Here is an 18,371-nt window from a genome sequence, read left to right as displayed (position 1 = left end):
TGAACAGATTCATGACTATTGGCAGCCCTTTGACCCCTGACCTCTGTGAGAGTTGAGGGCTGTGGGTAGAAGTCACCCAAAGGCTCAGATCTAGGATCAGCTTACCCTCACCTAACCTTAACCATCAGAGGGAAGAATGCAACACTGACCTCAGATCAGGGTCTAGGTGCACCTTCATCCTACTCTAAGCTGAGGCTGCTGAGCTGAACTCCAGACCTGAGGTCCCTCCTCTCCTGCTACAGCCAGGTGGGGATCAACTAGGGTCTATTCAGTGATGTGAAACATTCTAAATGTTGTTGATTGAAGTAGAATGAATAGAGCTGACATGACTCCCTGTTCTATCTGACAGGCAATCAGATTTGTTCTACTCAAAACATTTCTATCTGAACGTTCTGTAACATTACATCCTCTTGAACAGGCCTCTGCATGGGAGGTGCATGGGAGGTGCATGGCTCACGAACAACATTAGAATGAGTAATTGGCATCCTCAACTCTAAAGTTTGTAGTAGCAAAAAGTACTGGACAAAAGGCAAAATACACTGGACAAAAGGAAAAATCTGCACTCACTGAAATATTCTTGAAGTCTTAATGTATTTTTTAGCAGCAGAGCGTTTTGGCAAAAGCCTTCGTCTGAACAATATTATTTTATTCTCCACTAACATTAGACGTCCAATCCCTTCTGTTAACAAACGAGTCACTTATCCTCCCCCTCTCTTCCTAACCTTCACTAACCATTGTTGATCAACAGGCCCTTAATGTTTTATTGCAAAAAAGGGAAAAAAGGAAGAAAAGAAATCAGTGAGAATTTTCCTGTAGTGATAAAAAATGGATTCCCCTAAATAAAGCATGTGTACAATACTGTGCCTCTGACAGCTCTGCTCTCCATGCACTGTGTTCAACACGTTTGGTTTGGCGTTTGTAGACCTCGTAGTTAACTGTAGTTACAGGGCATGTCCAGCAGAGAGAGATATGTGGTACAGTAGCCTACAGACCACATGGTTCAGTACAGATTTCTACTGTACACACGGTTCAGTACAGTATCCTACTGTACACATGGTTCAGTACAGTATCCTACAGTACACATGTTTCAGTACAGTATCCTACTGTATACATGGTTCAGTACAGTATCCTACTGTACACATGGTTCAGTACAGTATCCTACAGTACACATGTTTCAGTACAGTATCCTACTGTACACATGGTTCAGTACAGTATCCTACAGTACACATGTTTCAGTACAGTATCCTACTGTATACATGGTTCAGTACAGTATCCTACTGTACACATGGTTCAGTACAGTATCCTACAGTACACATGGTTCAGTACAGTATCCTACTGTACACATGGTTCAGTACAGTATCCTACAGTACACATGGTTCAGTACAGTATCCTACAGTACACATGGTTCAGTACAGTATTCTACAGTACACACGTACACATGGTTCAGTACAGTATCCTACTGTACACATGGTTCAGTACAGTAGCTTACAGTACACATGATTTAGTACAATAGCTGACAGTACACATGATTCAGTACAGTAGTCTACAGTACACATGATTCAGTACAGTAGCCTACAGCACACATAATTCAGTACAGTAGCCTACAGTATACCTGATTCAGTACAATAGCTGACAGTATACATGATTCAGTAGCCTACAGAACACATGATTCAGTACAGTAGCCTACAGAACACATGATTCAGTGCATTAGCCTAAAGTACACAATGTAGGCTACATGATTCAGTACAGTAGCCTACAGTACACATGATTCAGTACAGTAGCCTACAGAACACATGATTCAGTACAGTAGCCTACAGTACACATGATACAGTACAGTAGCCTACAGAACACATAATTCAGTACAATAGCTGACAGTTCACATGATTCAGTACAATAGCTGACAGTTCACATGATTCAGTACAATAGCTGATAGTACATAATGAATCTGATTCAGTTTCAGCATGTCTACATTGTGCATATATTATGCTTAGCCTGATGGTGAGATCATAGCTTCCCACTTTGAAAGAGAGGTAAGCCCAATGACGTGAACACAGGTATATTTACACAACAGTAGTTTTGTTCACTGTTCTCTGATGAAAGGGAAAGTGAAAGGGGATACAAGTGTCAAGGTGCCTTCTGGTTGTAGTTGTTGTTTACGTTTACTGTGGTAACTAAGAGACACACAATGCATGCAGACACACACACATACATATTCATAGTTCTTCACATCTCAAGTCACCTCCAGATTGAGTTCTCTCAAGTCCTGACTCTCTCTCTCCCTCCCCTTCCTCTTTCATCTCCTCTTCCTCCCTCATCTGTCGTTCTCCTTCATCTCCTCTTTCACTCCTCTCCCTGGAATGTGTAATACTCTGACATCTGAGAATGTCGGAACTCATTACTGGTGTGAACATGCTGGACAGGCTGAGGATTTTCCTCTCGTTCTGTTAGGAGGGGATAACCTGCATGCCTGTCTATCTGTGTGTATCTGGCTACCTGACTGCCTGTGCATGTGTGCATGTGTCTCTGAGTGCATGTTTGTGTGTGCGTACTTATACCTGCATCCATGTGTGATCTCTCTACCACCTTTACATGTTATTATACACTAGCCAAGTGTGTCTGTAAGCACTCTCTCTAATCCTCATCCATCTCCAAACTTTATCTTGGCCGGGTCGCAGTTGTAAATGAGAACTTGTTCTCAACTGGCCTACCTGGTTAAAGGTGAAATGAAAACTAAATGAAGCCTGACCAGGTTCAGGTGAGCTCTAAAGGTGTCCTCCTCTGTTCTGTTTAATATAATCCACCTCTTCCTCTCTGATATCCTCAACCCTACAGGGCTACAGACTGGAAAGACCAAACAGGAGACAATAATCCCACTGCCAGCCTGATCTCTCAACCTGAAACACACACACACACACACACACACAAACAAATTAATGCACACACACACACACACACACACATACACACACACACACACACGCATCATTTGAGTCATCAGTCTACAGTGAAGGGCTGACTCAGCAGGGGTTTTACTGGAGTGTGAGGTGAGTGTGTGTCACATACTGCAACTTCAATCATTAAGGGCTCAATCATTGAGGAATCTGTAACACATGAGCTTTACAGATTTAATAGAGCCCTACATTTAGGGTGGGTGTACATTAGTGGGGATATTTAGAATAAATCTCCTGAGATGGAAGATAACTCAGGAGAAGTGGTTGTGAATAAACCAGGGCATAATACAGTCATATTAACCACATCCAAAATGGCACCCTATTCCCTTTGTAGTACATTATGTTTGATCCCGGCCCATCGGGCTCTGGTTAAAAGTAGTGCACTTTATAGGGAATATGGTGCCCTTTGGGGCATACATTTCATGTTGGTTATAGGATATTCCATGGGTGCAACATTTTGTGGGGGGGTATCATTTGTAATCCGGTCGGATTAACAATCCAAACAGCCTACCCGACCAATTGGAGGCGTCCACATGGTCCTAAAGCACACCGTTGCCTCGTTTTGTATCACATTCCAATGATAGAACTGGGGGGGACAAAACTGCATCCCCAGTGAAAGTTGCGCCCATGGCATATTAAGTGTTTGCAGATGAGAGTTATCTTCTTAATGATAAAGAGGAGCGACCCATGTTGTGATGTGAGACAGAGCTGGTAGCAGCAACGGCCTATCCCTGGCTGTCAGATGTCCCTCCGTTGTTTGCTGTGTTAGTTTGCCTAGAGATTCTTTATATAGCCGTGGCTGAAAGCCTGGCACCCTTCTCTTCTGTCTCTATGTTTGGGATACAGTGCTTGACAACAAAGCGCAGGGCAGGTTATTTGTCGTTCCCACGAATCCAACCGGAAGGAGCAGGAAGTTACTCAAAACTGTACTTCCCTTCGCACGTCAAGCGGATGGCCTCAATATTCCATTGATGGAAAAAGGTCATCAAATGTCATACTTGAGTAAAAGTAAAGAAATGACTCAAGTTAAAGTCACCCAGTAAAGTACTACTTGAGTAAACGTGGTTTTACATATACTTAAGTATCAAGAGTAAATGTAATGACTAAAATATACTTAAGTATCGAAATTAAAAGGCATTTGTATAAATGATTTCAAATGACTTATATTAAGCAAACCAGACCCAACAATTGTTTTTAATTATTTTAATTTTACGGATAGCCAGGGTAGTGGCGATTTTAACATGTAAATCTTGGTGGTGCAAACCTTTAATTGTTTTTTAGATGCATGCCAGCAAAGTCACAACACAAAGCTAAACAATACATTCATTGCACTATAATGGTGACAAACGGTGCCCACAAACTGTTAGGGCCTACATAAAGCTGTCCCAACAGCAGAGCTTTCTTTTCAGCACCATGGAGTGAATCCTTACCACCGCTAAACCTGGCTATCAGCGGAGCCTTGTCTGGCAGCGAAACAATTCATTCAGCCTCGTTTATTGCCTTTTAAAAAAACATAGCTGATATGGCTGACATGCTTAAACAAATGTGGTTTTAAGATCTACAAACTATGGCGTAAGGGAACGATGAGCGGATAAGAGGCCATCCTTAATTCCGATTAAGACATTAATGAGCGAGCTAAGATGAACGTAGTCAATATAACTATTTGTTCATCACTTTTGAAATGTATTCAGAACATGGGCAGCTCTTATTGTATTCTCCCTGTACACCAAATCAGAACAGTAGGATAAGTACAGGGGATATATAAGCAGACAATGAAAGCTCTTACATTACTTGATGATGACATTTCTCTAAAACAGGTTATAGGCTACATGTGCACCACCAAGTCAGAACAGTAGGCTAAAGTTATGAGGGGGAAAGAGACCAAATAATTAAGGTGAGGCACATGGGCTACGAACAGCTTACTAAATAACATACACTTAGTATTACTTTCTTAGCTACAGTATACATTTCTCCTTGGCATATTACAACACTTATGCAGCAGCATACAATACATTTTTGGACTCACCGTTGTGCTGTGCTCATTTGAACAGGAAGGTGGTGCGGCAGTCCTTCTTGTGGGAAAAATCTTGGAAACTTTGTCATCAAAGTCTGGCATTCTCTGGATTCATGACAACTGCTTTCAAGACAACTGGGAACTCTGAAAAAACAAGGTTGAATCATAATGTCAGTCATCTTCAGATTGGAGCTCTAGAAAGAAGCCCGATTTCCCGACTTGGAATTCCGAGCTGGATGACCGTTCAAACCTTTTTTCCCAGTCGGAGCTGTATTTTTTCAGAGTTCCCAGTTGTCTTGAACTCACTGAAGTCTGATATTTCCCAGTTCAGAGTTCCCAGTTGTCTTGAACTCACTGAAGTATGATATTTCCCAGTTCAGAGTTCCCAGTTGTCTTGAACTCACTGAAGTATGATATTTCCCAGTTCAGAGTTCCCAGTTGTCTTGAACTCACTGAAGTCTGATATTTCCCAGTTCAGAGTTTCCAGTTGTCTTGAACTCACTGAAGTCTGATAATTACCAATTCAGAGTTTCCAGTTGTTTTGAACTCACTGAAGTCTGATATTTCCCAGTTCAGAGTTCCCAGTTGTCTTGAACTCACTGAAGTCTGATAATTACCAATTCAGAGTTCCCAGTTGTCTTGAACTCACTGAAGTCTGATATTTCCCAGTTCAGAGTTTCCAGTTGTTTTGAAGGCGGCAGAAGTCATGCTGGATTGACCGCATGGTCAATGTATTCAACCTTTTCCGGCCCCATGGTGTTGCATGTGAATGTTTATCCTTTTAAGCTCGGTAAATACCCTTAAACCCAGACTTGGACCACAAGCAGGCAGAGCAATAGCAGGCAGGGGAATAGCAGGCAGAGGAATAGCAGGCAGGGGAATAGCAGGCAGGGGAATAGCAGGCAGGGGAATAGCAGGAAGGAGAATAGCAGGAAGGAGAATAGCAGGCAGGGGACTAGCAGGCAGGGGAATAGCAGGCAGAGGAATAGCAGGCAGGGGAATAGCAGGAAGGAGAATAGCAGGCAGGGGAATAGCAGGAAGGAGAATAGCAGGCAGGGGAATAGCAGGCAGGGGAATAGCAGGAAGGGGAATAGCAGGAAGGGGAATAGCAGGAAGGGGAAGCGAAATACTAATTGCTTTGCAACACTTGCAGTAGCCACTGATTCCTTCCAACCCACTCATTGTTGAATTTGCAATTTCCAACTTGTTGTGTAATGTTTATGTCCAATGGCCGATGAGCACCAATATGTTTTATCTAGAATTTCTCTTCATATGACAAGGATTGAAAACAATTTGCCAGTGTCAATGTGATTCATGATGATGACTACTTGTCTTGCTAGCTAAGATTTTGAAAGTATGATGTTGACATGTCCAATCAAAGCTACGGTAGATATAATGTGATTTGACGTCATTTTATCTGTGGCCAATGACCTTGAGCCTTTTTGGATGGGCACTTCTATGTAAATCTATGGCAGCACCCAAGGGGCTTGAACTTTCTAGCTCTCCCTGTAGATTTTGCAGTGATGTAGTGTCCCCATGAGTGACGGAACACTGAGCCAATCATGGTACAACTAGAGAACATTACTAACCCCTACACTCTGTATTTTCCGCTGGCTGCCCCTCCACCACAAAAAGCACTGAACCAGGCTGAAACACCTGCAAATGTGTTTTTACATTGTTTGCAAACTGATATATGTCACACAGTAATGCTAAAATAACATGCGAAACAGGCAGGGCTCAAACCAGGTGGGACTCTGCCCCACCAGCCCTGATTGACGGGTCGCCACTGAGCCAGGGGCAAACTCCAACACTTAGACACCATGTACAAACAAAGCATTTGTGATTAGTGAGTCTGTCAGATCAGAGGCAGTAGGGATGACTAGGGATGTTCTCTTGATAAGTGTGTGAATTGGACCATTTCCCTTCCTGCTAAGCATTCAAAATACAATGAGTACTCTTGGGTGTCACGGAACATGTAAAAAGTACATTATTTTCTTCAGGATGGTAGTAAAGTCAAAAATATTAATAGAACCTCAAAAACGGCTTCAGTAGTTCTTTAAAGTACTTTAACTTAAGTAATTTACACCACTGCAATATTCAACTGTAAAGTTCACTCCTAGACTACAGTTGAAGCCGACATACTGTAGCCTATAAAAACCTTCCGATGTCACTTTCTAAGTCTATAATGAATGCATGGGGAGGAGTGCAGAATAAATAGAGCAATAGAAATGACAGGTGATATTAATAGATTTAGTGGGCTAACATTTCCCATGACATTTGATTGTAATAGTTTGTTCCCAATATTGAAGCCTGGGGACATGGCATCGTTATTAATATCATAAGGGAGCTGTTCTCTCTGGGGGTTGCTGCTGTCTTTGTTCAAGGCTGCACCCCGCCCTAGCACGCCTCCATACTCACTTTGTCATGGTTCCACGAATACCCCCACTACGGATAAAAACACCGGTGGTCTCGGTAACATCGGTGGTAGTGAGTGAGAAGAACACATCTCTTCGAGAATGTGGCTGGCGAGGTGAGGGCGTGCTCCGACGCGCTCACTGCGGGTAAAAAAGAAAAGGACACCCCACCTACCCCTGAATACGTGCTCGCCACCCTCCAGTCTTTCCCTTTCTCGCTTTTGCGTGCACGCACCTAAACACGTCCGCCCCCCTGTCACTACTCTCGTCCCTCTCTGATCCACAGTCAGTCGCACACATTTATACACATGCGGGTGGACGGCGGATTCTGAAATCTCCGTGAAGATGGTGGTACCGGGGCCGTTTTTTAAAACTGTGCTTGGATAGCTCACATAACGCTTTACAGCGGTATCCATTGTGCCTCTTCTGGAAAGAAAGACCGGCGAATGGCCAGACAACGGGGAATAGAACATCTCAAAGGGATAGAGAGGATCGGACGGGAAGTGCGTTTAAATAGCTAAACCCGCAAATCTGCCTTGAATACAATTGAAGTATTTGGACAGAAGAAACAGACGTCTGCTTCTTCATGCAATCGTGTTAAAGTGGGGGATCAAGGAGCCGCTTGTCTGTTCAGGGAGGACTCGGTGTCCGGGGGATACGAGGAGGGGAGAAAGCTGGTAATTAGCCCATATTCTCCACTTGCTATTCGTCTGCGACTCAATGGGAAGAATAGTTGCGTGGGAAAAGTTTCCATCAAACGAGCAAAGGAGGATGGAAAGGGGCTACATACAACCAAGACTGGCTTCCGCCGTGGCCCTGTATGGATGGCAGACTGAAGTTTACTGACAATTCAATTACCGGTCACTCCTGGAATTATGGGAGAAATCAGTGGCAGTTATCAGGAAATTAAAATAAATGTTATGTTGACTTGACTGTTCTTGTATTATCAAAACAATATTTATTCAACACAGACTGAGCATGGTCTGGATCCAATAAAGTAGGTATTTGCGCGTGTAGGCCTACACTTGATCTCCAATTCAATTGTAGGTCTACTACATTTTGCCGCTTTTTGCTCTGCCAACTTGTCCTCTTCAAATTGCCCACTTCTGTCAACGTGGATCCCCGGGAATTGGAGGCGCAGCTTTGGAAATTCCGGAGAGAGACCTCAGGAAAGGACGGGGCTCCATCCATGGAAATACTTACGAATAGGCCTTTTCCCAATCACAGCAAGAGCATGTGGGTAAAGAAGGACAATGGGCATTAGACGTCAGTGTTTGTTTACTCTTTCTTGTTTATGGGAAGACATTTCCGCCTTAAATAACCCAGCACATGTCAAACAATAGTTCCGTAACTGTGGCTTTTCTTGCGATGCCTTTACAACGCCGGAGCGTGGGTTTATTTGGGGAATACGGGATAAAGTTCTACACACACTAAGTGTTTACGCGTGAAGTTTGAAATGATTATTTTTCTCATATATCACTGTAAATTGGAAGCAATTTCTGAATGCATTATAGTCTACTTGCTTAAAAGCATTACCATGTAATAAATAACAGAGGACAGGCAGGAGGCTACAGTTCTGTAGAGACAAATATAGATGCAGACGGGGATTATTTTGACAGTGCATGTACAAAGAATGGCTATGCAGACAGCCAAGTAGTGAGAGCATGAAGGAATTTGATCCAGGTTTCAGTTGTCATTATCTGAAGAATTTGTCCCAATATACCAGTAGTCTACAGTCGGCTATTTAGTCAGGGGAGAGCCTTGGAAATGCTACTGAATACTACTAAAGTAGTATTACACAACTAGGTTTCTACAGTCAACATAATTATGTTATGTAAGATTTTGACTTCTCCCCAAATCTTTTTCAATGAGTCAAAAACAGTTGTCAGTACTTGGACTGGAACAGAATGAACTATGCCGATACAAGTGCGTCAAAACAGAGGGGAAGGTATAAGAATGTGAGTATTGACGTCATGAGGGGCAATAATTAACAGATCAAAATTCAGTACAGGCTAACTGTCAGACTTTTTCTCTGGAGTTGTTTTCTGTTAGTGCATCATTTATTTGTTCTAGTCTAGAGGGTACCACACTCTACATTCATAGCCTACATTGCCTTGCAAATAGCAATTCGCTCTATTGTTGTCGAATTTCTGTTAGATTAAAAAGCAACATGGCATCCCCCCAACATCAGCAGCTGCTGCCTCACAACACAGAGGTGAGCTGTGACTCAAGCGGCGAGGGCAGCGTCTCCGTGAGGATCAGCAGTAGTGTCAAACACAAGCACGGAGGAGGAGCCGGGGCGCTGGGTGGCATGGGAGGAGGCTTCATGGGGAGTGGGTCCAAACACTGCAAGTACAGCATCTCCTCTAGCTGCAGCTCGGGAGAGTCCGGGGTCCTCAGGCCCGTGGTTAAGGGGCTGCGAACCCAGAGGAAGATGCCCCAGCTGTTTGAAAGGTCTGCTGGGCACTTCTGGGACCCAAAGTTTGACTCTCCCATCCTGGAGGAGGCATGCAGGGAGAGGTGCTTTCCCCAGACCCAGCGGAGGTTCCGCTACGTCCTCTTCTACCTGTTTGCCGCCAGCCTCCTCTGGGGGGTGTACTTCAGTGCCAACCCCGACCGGTGTGACCGAACTGCCTTCCTCGTCCCCACCGCCTGCTTCCTCCTCTTCTGCATCCTCCTCTTCCTTTTGACGTTCACAAGGATCTACGTCCGCTGCTACAACCAGGCGTCGCTGCTGCTCATCGTGGTGACCTTTGCCCTCACCCTGGCACCCCAGATCCAGACAGCCGGCTTCAGGGACCTGGAGTCCCTCCCTCCTGAGGATGTGGTGGAGGATGTGGGGGACTTCAGTGGCATGGAGCCCAGAAATGTGACCTTCAACCGGGACTTACCCACGGGCAGCGCCTGCCTATCTCCAGTAGGGACCTTCTCCCTGGGCATGGAGGTGCTGCTGCTACTCTACAGCGTCCTCCACATCCGACTCTATGCCTCGGTGCTACTGGGACTTCTCTACTCTGTGCTCTTCGAGGCTCTGGGATGGCTTCACCTCACCCAGGCTGCTGGGGATGGTTGGAGCCAGGCCTTGGAGGGGTCTGACTGGGACACTCTACGCTGGCTGGGGCCAGCCAAAGCTTTGCTCCACCTGTGCGCCCATGCCATCGGCATCCACCTTTTCATCATGTCTGAGGTGCGATCGCGAAGTACCTTCCTCAAGGTGGGCCAGGCCATCATGCACGGCAAGGACCTGGAGGTGGAGAAGGCGCTGAAAGAACGCATGATCCACTCTGTGATGCCTCGGAGGGTGGCCGACGACCTGATGAAGCAGGGCGACGAGGAAGGCTTGGCAGGCGGGAGCTCGGCCAAGCGCTACTCCAGCAGCGGCGCGGCGGCCGTCATCTCCAGTCCCAAGAACAACAAGAGGAATAAGACCTCAATCCCGAGAGGCCAGATCATCTTCAGACCCTTCAACATGAAGCGCATGGAGCCCGTCAGCATCCTCTTTGCGGATATCGTAGGCTTCACCAAGATGTCTGCCAACAAGTCGGCCCACGCCTTGGTGGGGCTCCTCAATGACCTCTTTGGACGTTTTGACCGGCTGTGTGAGCTGACGTGCTGTGAGAAAATAAGCACCCTCGGGGACTGCTACTACTGTGTGGCAGGCTGCCCTGAACCTCGGGCTGACCATGCCTACTGCTGCGTAGAGATGGGGCTGGGCATGATCCAAGCCATCGAACAGTTCTGCCAGGAGAAGAGCGAGATGGTTAACATGAGGGTGGGCGTCCACACGGGCACTGTCCTGTGCGGTATCCTCGGGATGAAGCGATTTAAGTTCGACGTGTGGTCCAACGACGTGAACCTGGCCAATTTGATGGAGCAACTGGGCGTGGCCGGGAAGGTGCACCTATCAGAGGCCACCGCCAACTTTTTGGATGACCGGTACCAGCGGGAGAACGGACGGGTCACTGAGAGGGTTGGACAGAGCGTGGTGGTGGACCAGCTGAAAGGTACGTGACCAGCTGGTTGCAAGGCGGGGATTGCACATCTGTGGGAATGGGTTGTGATTTATGTGATTGCTTTCCAGTGGTGGAAAAAGTACCCAATTGTCATACTTGAGTAAAAGTAAAGATACCTTAATAGAAAATGACTCAAGTGAAAGTCACCCAGTAAAATACTACTTGAGTAAGTCTAAAAGTATTTGGTTTTAAATATACTTAAATATCAAAAGTAAGTGTAATTGCTAAAATATACTTAAGTATCAAAAGTACAAGTATAAATCATTTAACATTCTATATATTAAGTAAACCAGACAGCACGTTTTCTCCTTTTTTAAATTTACGGCAAGCAAGGGGAACATACTAACACTCAGACATTTACAAATGACGCATGTGTGTTTGGTGAGTCCGCCAGATCAGAGTCAGTAGGAATGACCCGGGCTTTTCTCTTGGTAAGTGAGTGATTTGGACAGTTTCACTGTATTCAAAGTATTCCAAATGTAACAAGTACTTTTTGGGTGTCAGCGAAACTGTACAGAGTAAAAACTACATCATTTAAAAAAATGTATGTAGTGAAGTATAAGTTGTCAAAAATGTTAATAGTGAAGCACAGATACCCCAAAAAACGACTTAAGTAGTACTCGAAAGTACTTTTTCTTAAGCTTTCCAGTATTGCCTGGCTGTCAGGAGTTAAGCACAGATTGAGATGTTTTAGTGATTGCTAAATGTAACATGATATCCAGTCTTGTGTATTGGTTTAGCATGGCATGGAGAGAGTCAGAAGCAGTATTGATATTGATCTCTCTATGCAGTGGAACATTTGAACATACGCTGGGACTTTTCTTGTTCTGCTTGTTCTGCCTTACTGACGGCCTCTCTATCAAATAAAATGTTATTTGTCACATGCGCCGAATACAACAGGTGTAGCCTTTACCATGAATTGCTGACTTACAAGCCCTTAACCAACAATGCAGTTTAAGAAATAAGAGTTAAGAAAATATTTACTGAATAAACTAAAGTAAAAAATTTTAATGAAAAGGTAACACAAGGAAATGACATAACATCGAGGCAATGTACAGGAGGTACCGGTACCGAGTCAATGTGCAGGGGGTACCGGTACCGAGTCAATGTGCAGGGGGTACCGGTTAGTCGAGGTCATTTGACGGTAGGGGTAAAGTGACTATGCATGGATAATAAAAGGCAAGTAGCAGCAGTGTAGAACAAAGGTGTGGGGGGGTCAATGTAAATAGTCTGGGTGACCATTTGATTAATTGTAATCTATCGGTCCTCTACTGATGCAGCAAGGTCACCTAACGGCAGTTTCGCAACACAGGCAGCAGTAATAAGGACTTTACGGCTGTTCATTTTCACTTAGTAAACCTATGTGGTTTGAATGAAAACACCTTTATGCTGTGTTGTTTATGTGCTGCAGTACGGTGCACCCATTTCTGTTCTGAATGAGAGCTTTATACAGGGCCAGTCGGGACACTACATCAAAGGTGATTGGTGGTTCCCTGATTACGAGACACGTGGGGCCTGCCACTGGTCAAGGTCAGCACCTGTTTCACAGTGTCATATGTCATACGTTGGGGACATCAGGGACAGGGGGGTTCAGTCTGTCGGGAGGTGCCCTTTGTGGCTGACTGGGTGTTGAACCACAAACAGACTGTTGTACCCCTCTGTCCCCCTCCCCCTTATTTCTGTTCCCTGTTCAGTTATACTGCCTGCCTGCCTGCCTGTCCGTCTGTCCGTCTGCCTGTCTGCCTGTCTGCCTGCCTGCCTGCCTGTCTGTCTGTCTGCCTGTCTGCCTGTCTGCCTGTCTGCCTGCCTGTCTGCCTGTCTGCCTGCCTGTCTGCCTGTCTGTCTGCCACCCAGACGTCGTCCTCAATGTGACCCTGTTCTCTTACCCTGGCTCTGAACCTCCAAGGGATTGTCTTACCTTAGTGAGACAATTTCCTTAGGGGGAGACACTACAGACCCAAACTGTTACAGACCTATATCTATCCTACCCTGCCTTTCTAAAGTCTTCAAATCCCACTGTACCTTCTCCGCTATGCAATCTGGTTTCCGCAAGGGTCATGGATGCACCTCAGCCACATTCAAGGTCCTAAACGATATCATAACCACCATCGATAAAAGACAAGACTGTGCAGCCGTCTTCATCGACTTGGCCAAGGCATTCGACTCTGTCAATCACCCCATTCTCATCAGCAGACGCAACAGCCTTGGTTTCGCAAATGACTGCCTCGCCTGGTTCACCAACTACTTCTCAGATAGAGTTCAGTGTGTCAAATCATAGGGCCTGTTGTCCGGACCTCTGGCTGTCTCTATGGGGGTACCACAGGCTTCAATTTTTGGGCTGATTCTTTTCTCTGTATACATCAATGATGTCGCACTTGCTGCTGGTGAGTCTCTGATCCACCTCTACGCAGGTGACATCATTCTGTATGCTTCTGGCCCCTCTTTGGACACTGTGTTAACTAACCTCCAGACGAGCTTCAATGCCATACAACTCTCCTTCCATGGCCTCCAACTACTCTTAAATGTAAGTGAAACTAAATGCATGCTCTTCAACCGATCGCTACCCGCACCTGCCCACCCGTCTAGCATCACTACACTGGATGGTTCTGACTTACAATATGTGGACAACTACAAATACCTAGATGTCTGGTTAGACTTTAAACTCTCCTCCCAGACTCACGTTAAGCATCTCCAATCCAAATTTGAATCTAGAATCGGCTTCCCACATCAAAGCATCCTTCACTCATGCTGTCAAACATACCCTCGTAAAACTGACTATCCTACCAATCCTTGACTTCGGCGATGTCATTTACAAAATAGCCTCCAACACTCTACTCAGCAAATTGGATGTAGTCAATCACAGTGCCATCCGTTTTGTCACCAAAGCCCCATATACTACCCACCACTGCGATGCTCTCGTTGGCTGGCCCTCGCTTTATATTCGTAGCCAAAACCACTGGCTCCAGGTCATCTATAAGTCTTTGCTAGGTAAAGCCACGCCTTATCTCAGCTCACTGGTCACCATAGCAGCACCCACCCGTAGCACGCTCTCCAGCAGGTATATTTCACGGGTCATCCCCAAAACCAACTCGTCGTTTGGCCGCCTTTCCTTCCAGTTCTCTGCTGCCAATGACTGGAACGAATTGCAAAAATCACTGAAGCTGGAGACTCATATCTCCCTCACTCATATCTCCCTCACTAAATTTAAGCATCAGCTGTCAGAGCAGCTTACTGATCATTGCACCTGTACATAGCCATCTGTAAATAGTCCACCCAACTACCTCATCCCCATATTGTTTTTTTGTTTGTTGCTACATTGCACCCCAGTATCTCTACTTGCACATTCATCTTCTGCACTATCCATCACTCCAGTGTTTAATTGCTAAATTGTAATTATTTCTCCACTATGGCCTATTTATTGCCTTACCTCCCTAATCTTACTACATTTGCACACACTGTATATATATTTTTCTATTGGGTTATTGACTGTACGTTTGTTTATTCCATGTGTAACTCTGTGTTGTTTGTGTCGCACTGCTTTGCTTTATCTTGGCCAGGTCACAGTTGTAAATGAGAACTTGTTCTCAACTGGCCTACCTGGTTAAATAAAGGTGTTCTCAACTGGCCTACCTGGTTAAATAAAGGTGTTCTCAACTGGCCTACCTGGTTAAATAAAGGTGTTCTCAACTAGCCTACCTGGTTAAATAAAGGTGAAATAAAAATAAATAAATACATGTATTTATGTAACATCTTTTCTTTATAAATGGAGATGTCAGCAATTTACAGTGCATCTGCTCCTCTTCTCTCTCTCTCTCTCCGTCTGCATTCTCTCTCTCTCTCTCTCTCTCTCTCTCTCTCTCTCTCTCTCATCTTCATTATCTCTCCTCTCTCTCTCTCTCTCTCTCTCTCTCTCTCTCTCCTTCTCCATTATCTCTCTCTCCATATCCATTATCTCTCTCTCTCTCTCTCCATCTCCATGATCTCTCCTCTCTCTATCTCTCCTCCATTATCTCTCTCTCCGTATCCATTATCTCTCTCTGTCTCCATTATCTCTCTCTCTCTCTCCATCTCCATTATCTCTCTCTCTCCGTTTCCTTTTCACGCTCTCTATTCCTCACACTGTCCCTCTCTCCCTGCTAAATCACATAACCCCAGAGAGACCAGTAATTCGGTTTTATTTAATGCATTTATGCAAATACCTCTGATGGAACTAAAACTCTGGCTTAATGGCTCTTTTCATCACCTGGAGAATCAGTACATTATCACCTAGCAGTAATAAAGTTATGGTGCCAAACGTAGCTGTGTTTGAAAGGCTGAGGGATTGAACCGCCACTAAAATGAAAATCCCCTTTATTCTGGTCTCGACCTGCTTCTCTCTCCAGCCATAGCAGTATCAGAGGCTCACACTACACAACTGTCATTGTGGGCAATGATAGGACCTACCATGTTTTGAGTCAGTGAGATTGTTGTTGGTGTGTCGTGGAGTCATGTATATCATGAATATGCGGAACTACCAGTATTATTTTACCTTGATTTAACTTTGCAAGTCAGTTAAGAACAAATTCTTATTTTCAATGATGGCCTAGGAACAGTGGGTTAACTGCCTTGTTCAGGGGCAGAACGACAGATTTGTGCGTTGTCAGCTCGGGGATTCGATCTTGCAACCTTTCGGTCCAACGCTATAACCACTAGGCTACGCTTCTGCCCCATACTCTACCAGTATACTCTACCAATATACTCTGCAGTGTATAGTCAGGGATTTCAGGTCAAAAGGACGAGTCACCTCGCTCATTCCCACGACCCCGCGTCCCACATGCAAGGGGAAAGTCCCCTTCACAGCTAGTAGGTGGATGCTGTGCTGGCTGACCTGTGTGTCACATCTCATCATTTTTAGACACTGGGCGAGGAACTCTGCAGAACGAAACATTGAGGCCTTCACATATATACATTAGGGGAAAGTCCTTTCCCAGCTCGTAGGTAGATGCTGGTTTGGCTGACCTGTGTAGTAAAGAAATGAACAATGTCATGCAGTACATCACATGATTCTGAGCTTCTGGCTGAGACACTGCAGAAAGAAATACTGAGATTCTTATTCCAACTTTAATAGTGACAATGTTTTGGTATAAGGAAGGACTATATATCGTGCATGCCTTTTTGTGTCTCTAGGCCTATGTTGGATCACAGTGGAGCCAACCAGGGTAAATGCCTGTGTGTGATACCAGAGCATGAAGACAATCTGAGCATTGTCATAGCATTATAGCGGCGGGCTGGTGGCGGGCTGACGGGGGGCTGGTGGCGGAGGCTGACGGCTGGCTGACGGGGGGCTGGTGGCGGGCTGGTGGCGGGGGCTGACGGCAGGCTGGTGGCGGGCTGGTGGCGGGGGCTGACGGCAGGCTGGTGGCGGGCTGGTGGCGGGGGCTGACGCCTCAGCAGGTGCAGCTGGTCAGCTGGAAATGATGGATGATGGCGGGAAGGAATGAAGATTCTTCTCTGTCAGAGACACCACCGCTCCCGTTTGTCAGGCAGCCCCTGGAGTGTCTTTAGTAGGCCACACACACACACCAGCAGGCGTGAAAAAGCCCTGAAACCCAACGATGGTTTAATTTTTTATGGAGTGGTCGGGCCCGTTATGCTCTCTCCATCTGAGGGAAAATGGTGTCTTTTAACAGGTCCCCAGGTGCCTGTCCTAGACCGTCTGTATAGTGTTGGTTTCCCTTCTCCAATCTCTCTCTCCCTCCCTCCCTTCATCTATCTCTCATCTCTCATCTCTCTCTTCTCTCCCTCTGTCCCTCTCCATTCTCACTGCCTCTACTTCTCTCTCCCTCCCTCCATCTATCTCTCATCCATCTCTCTCTCTTCTCTCCCTCTGTCCCTCTCCATTCTCACTGCCTCTGCTTTTCTCTCCCTCCCCCTCTCCCCCCCCCCCCCCCTCTCTCCTTCTTCCTCATCCTCTCACTGATACTGTCTGTTAGGGCCATTTCACACTGCATCTTTGATGTGTGGGCGTGTTGCTCTCTGTGTGACTTTACCATCATTCCATTTCTCAACACCATGACTCATGGTTACAGTCAGGTCATTGTAACATTGCGTAGTGAGAACAAACCTTCAAGATTTGTGTATTTTAGTCAGCATATATAGTGTGCCAAGTAGCCTGCCTCTATCTATACACTGCACAGCTATAGCAGCAGTCTCTGTCTATGCACAGCTATAGCAGCAGTCTCTGTCTATACATTGCACAACTCTAGCAGCAGTCTCTGTCTATACATTGCACAACTATAGCAGCAGTCTCTGTCTATACACTGCACAGCTATAGAAGCAGTCTCTGTCTATACATTGCACAGCTATAGCAGCAGTCTCTGTCTATACATTGCACAGCTATAGCAGCAGTCTGTCTATACATTGCACAACTATAGCAGCAGTCTCTGTCTATACACTGCACAGCTATAGCAGCAGTCTCTGTCTATACACTGCACAGCTATAGCAGCAGTCTCTGTCTATACATTGCACAGCTATAGCAGCAGTCTCTGTCTATACACTGCACAGCTATAGCAGCAGTCTCTGTCTATACATTGCACAGCTATAGCAGCAGTCTCTGTCTATACATTGCACAGCTATAGCAGCAGTCTCTGTCTATACACTGCACAGCTATAGCAGCAGTCTCTGTCTATACACTGCACAGCTATAGCAGCAGTCTCTGTCTATACACTGCACAGCTATAGCAGCAGTCTCTGTCTATACACTGCACAGCTATAGCAGCAGTCTCTGTCTATACACTACACAGCTATAGCAGCAGTCTCTGTCTATACACTGCACAGCTATAGCAGCAGTCTCTGTCTATACACTGCACAGCTATAGCAGCAGTCTCTGTCTATACACTGCACAGCTATAGCAGCAGTCTCTGTCTATACACTGCACAGCTATAGCAGCAGTCTCTGTCTATACATTGCACAGCTATAGCAGCAGTCTCTGTCTATACATT

At 45.5% G+C, this 18,371-nt stretch overlaps 1 protein-coding gene across 1 annotated transcript in view; it reads left to right on the top strand.

The window, feature by feature from the left end:
* The first annotated feature begins 7,587 nt into the window (after positions 1–7,587).
* adcy9 (adenylate cyclase 9) overlaps positions 7,588–18,371 on the top strand; it is a 95,584-nt gene continuing 84,800 nt past the window's right edge. Inside the window, exons 1-2 of the mRNA XM_031813733.1 lie at positions 7,588–9,337; positions 9,537–11,383. Coding sequence (XP_031669593.1) covers positions 9,294–9,337; positions 9,537–11,383 — 1,891 coding nt within the window. The 5' untranslated portion in view covers positions 7,588–9,293. The remainder of the gene's footprint in view (positions 9,338–9,536; positions 11,384–18,371) is intronic.

Source organism: Oncorhynchus kisutch, unplaced genomic scaffold (assembly GCF_002021735.2).
Source record: "Oncorhynchus kisutch isolate 150728-3 unplaced genomic scaffold, Okis_V2 Okis06b-Okis10b_hom, whole genome shotgun sequence".
Classification (NCBI taxonomy): domain Eukaryota; kingdom Metazoa; phylum Chordata; class Actinopteri; order Salmoniformes; family Salmonidae; genus Oncorhynchus; species Oncorhynchus kisutch.
Note: the sequence above shows the minus strand (reverse complement) of the source record. Positions and strands in the feature narration are given on the sequence as shown.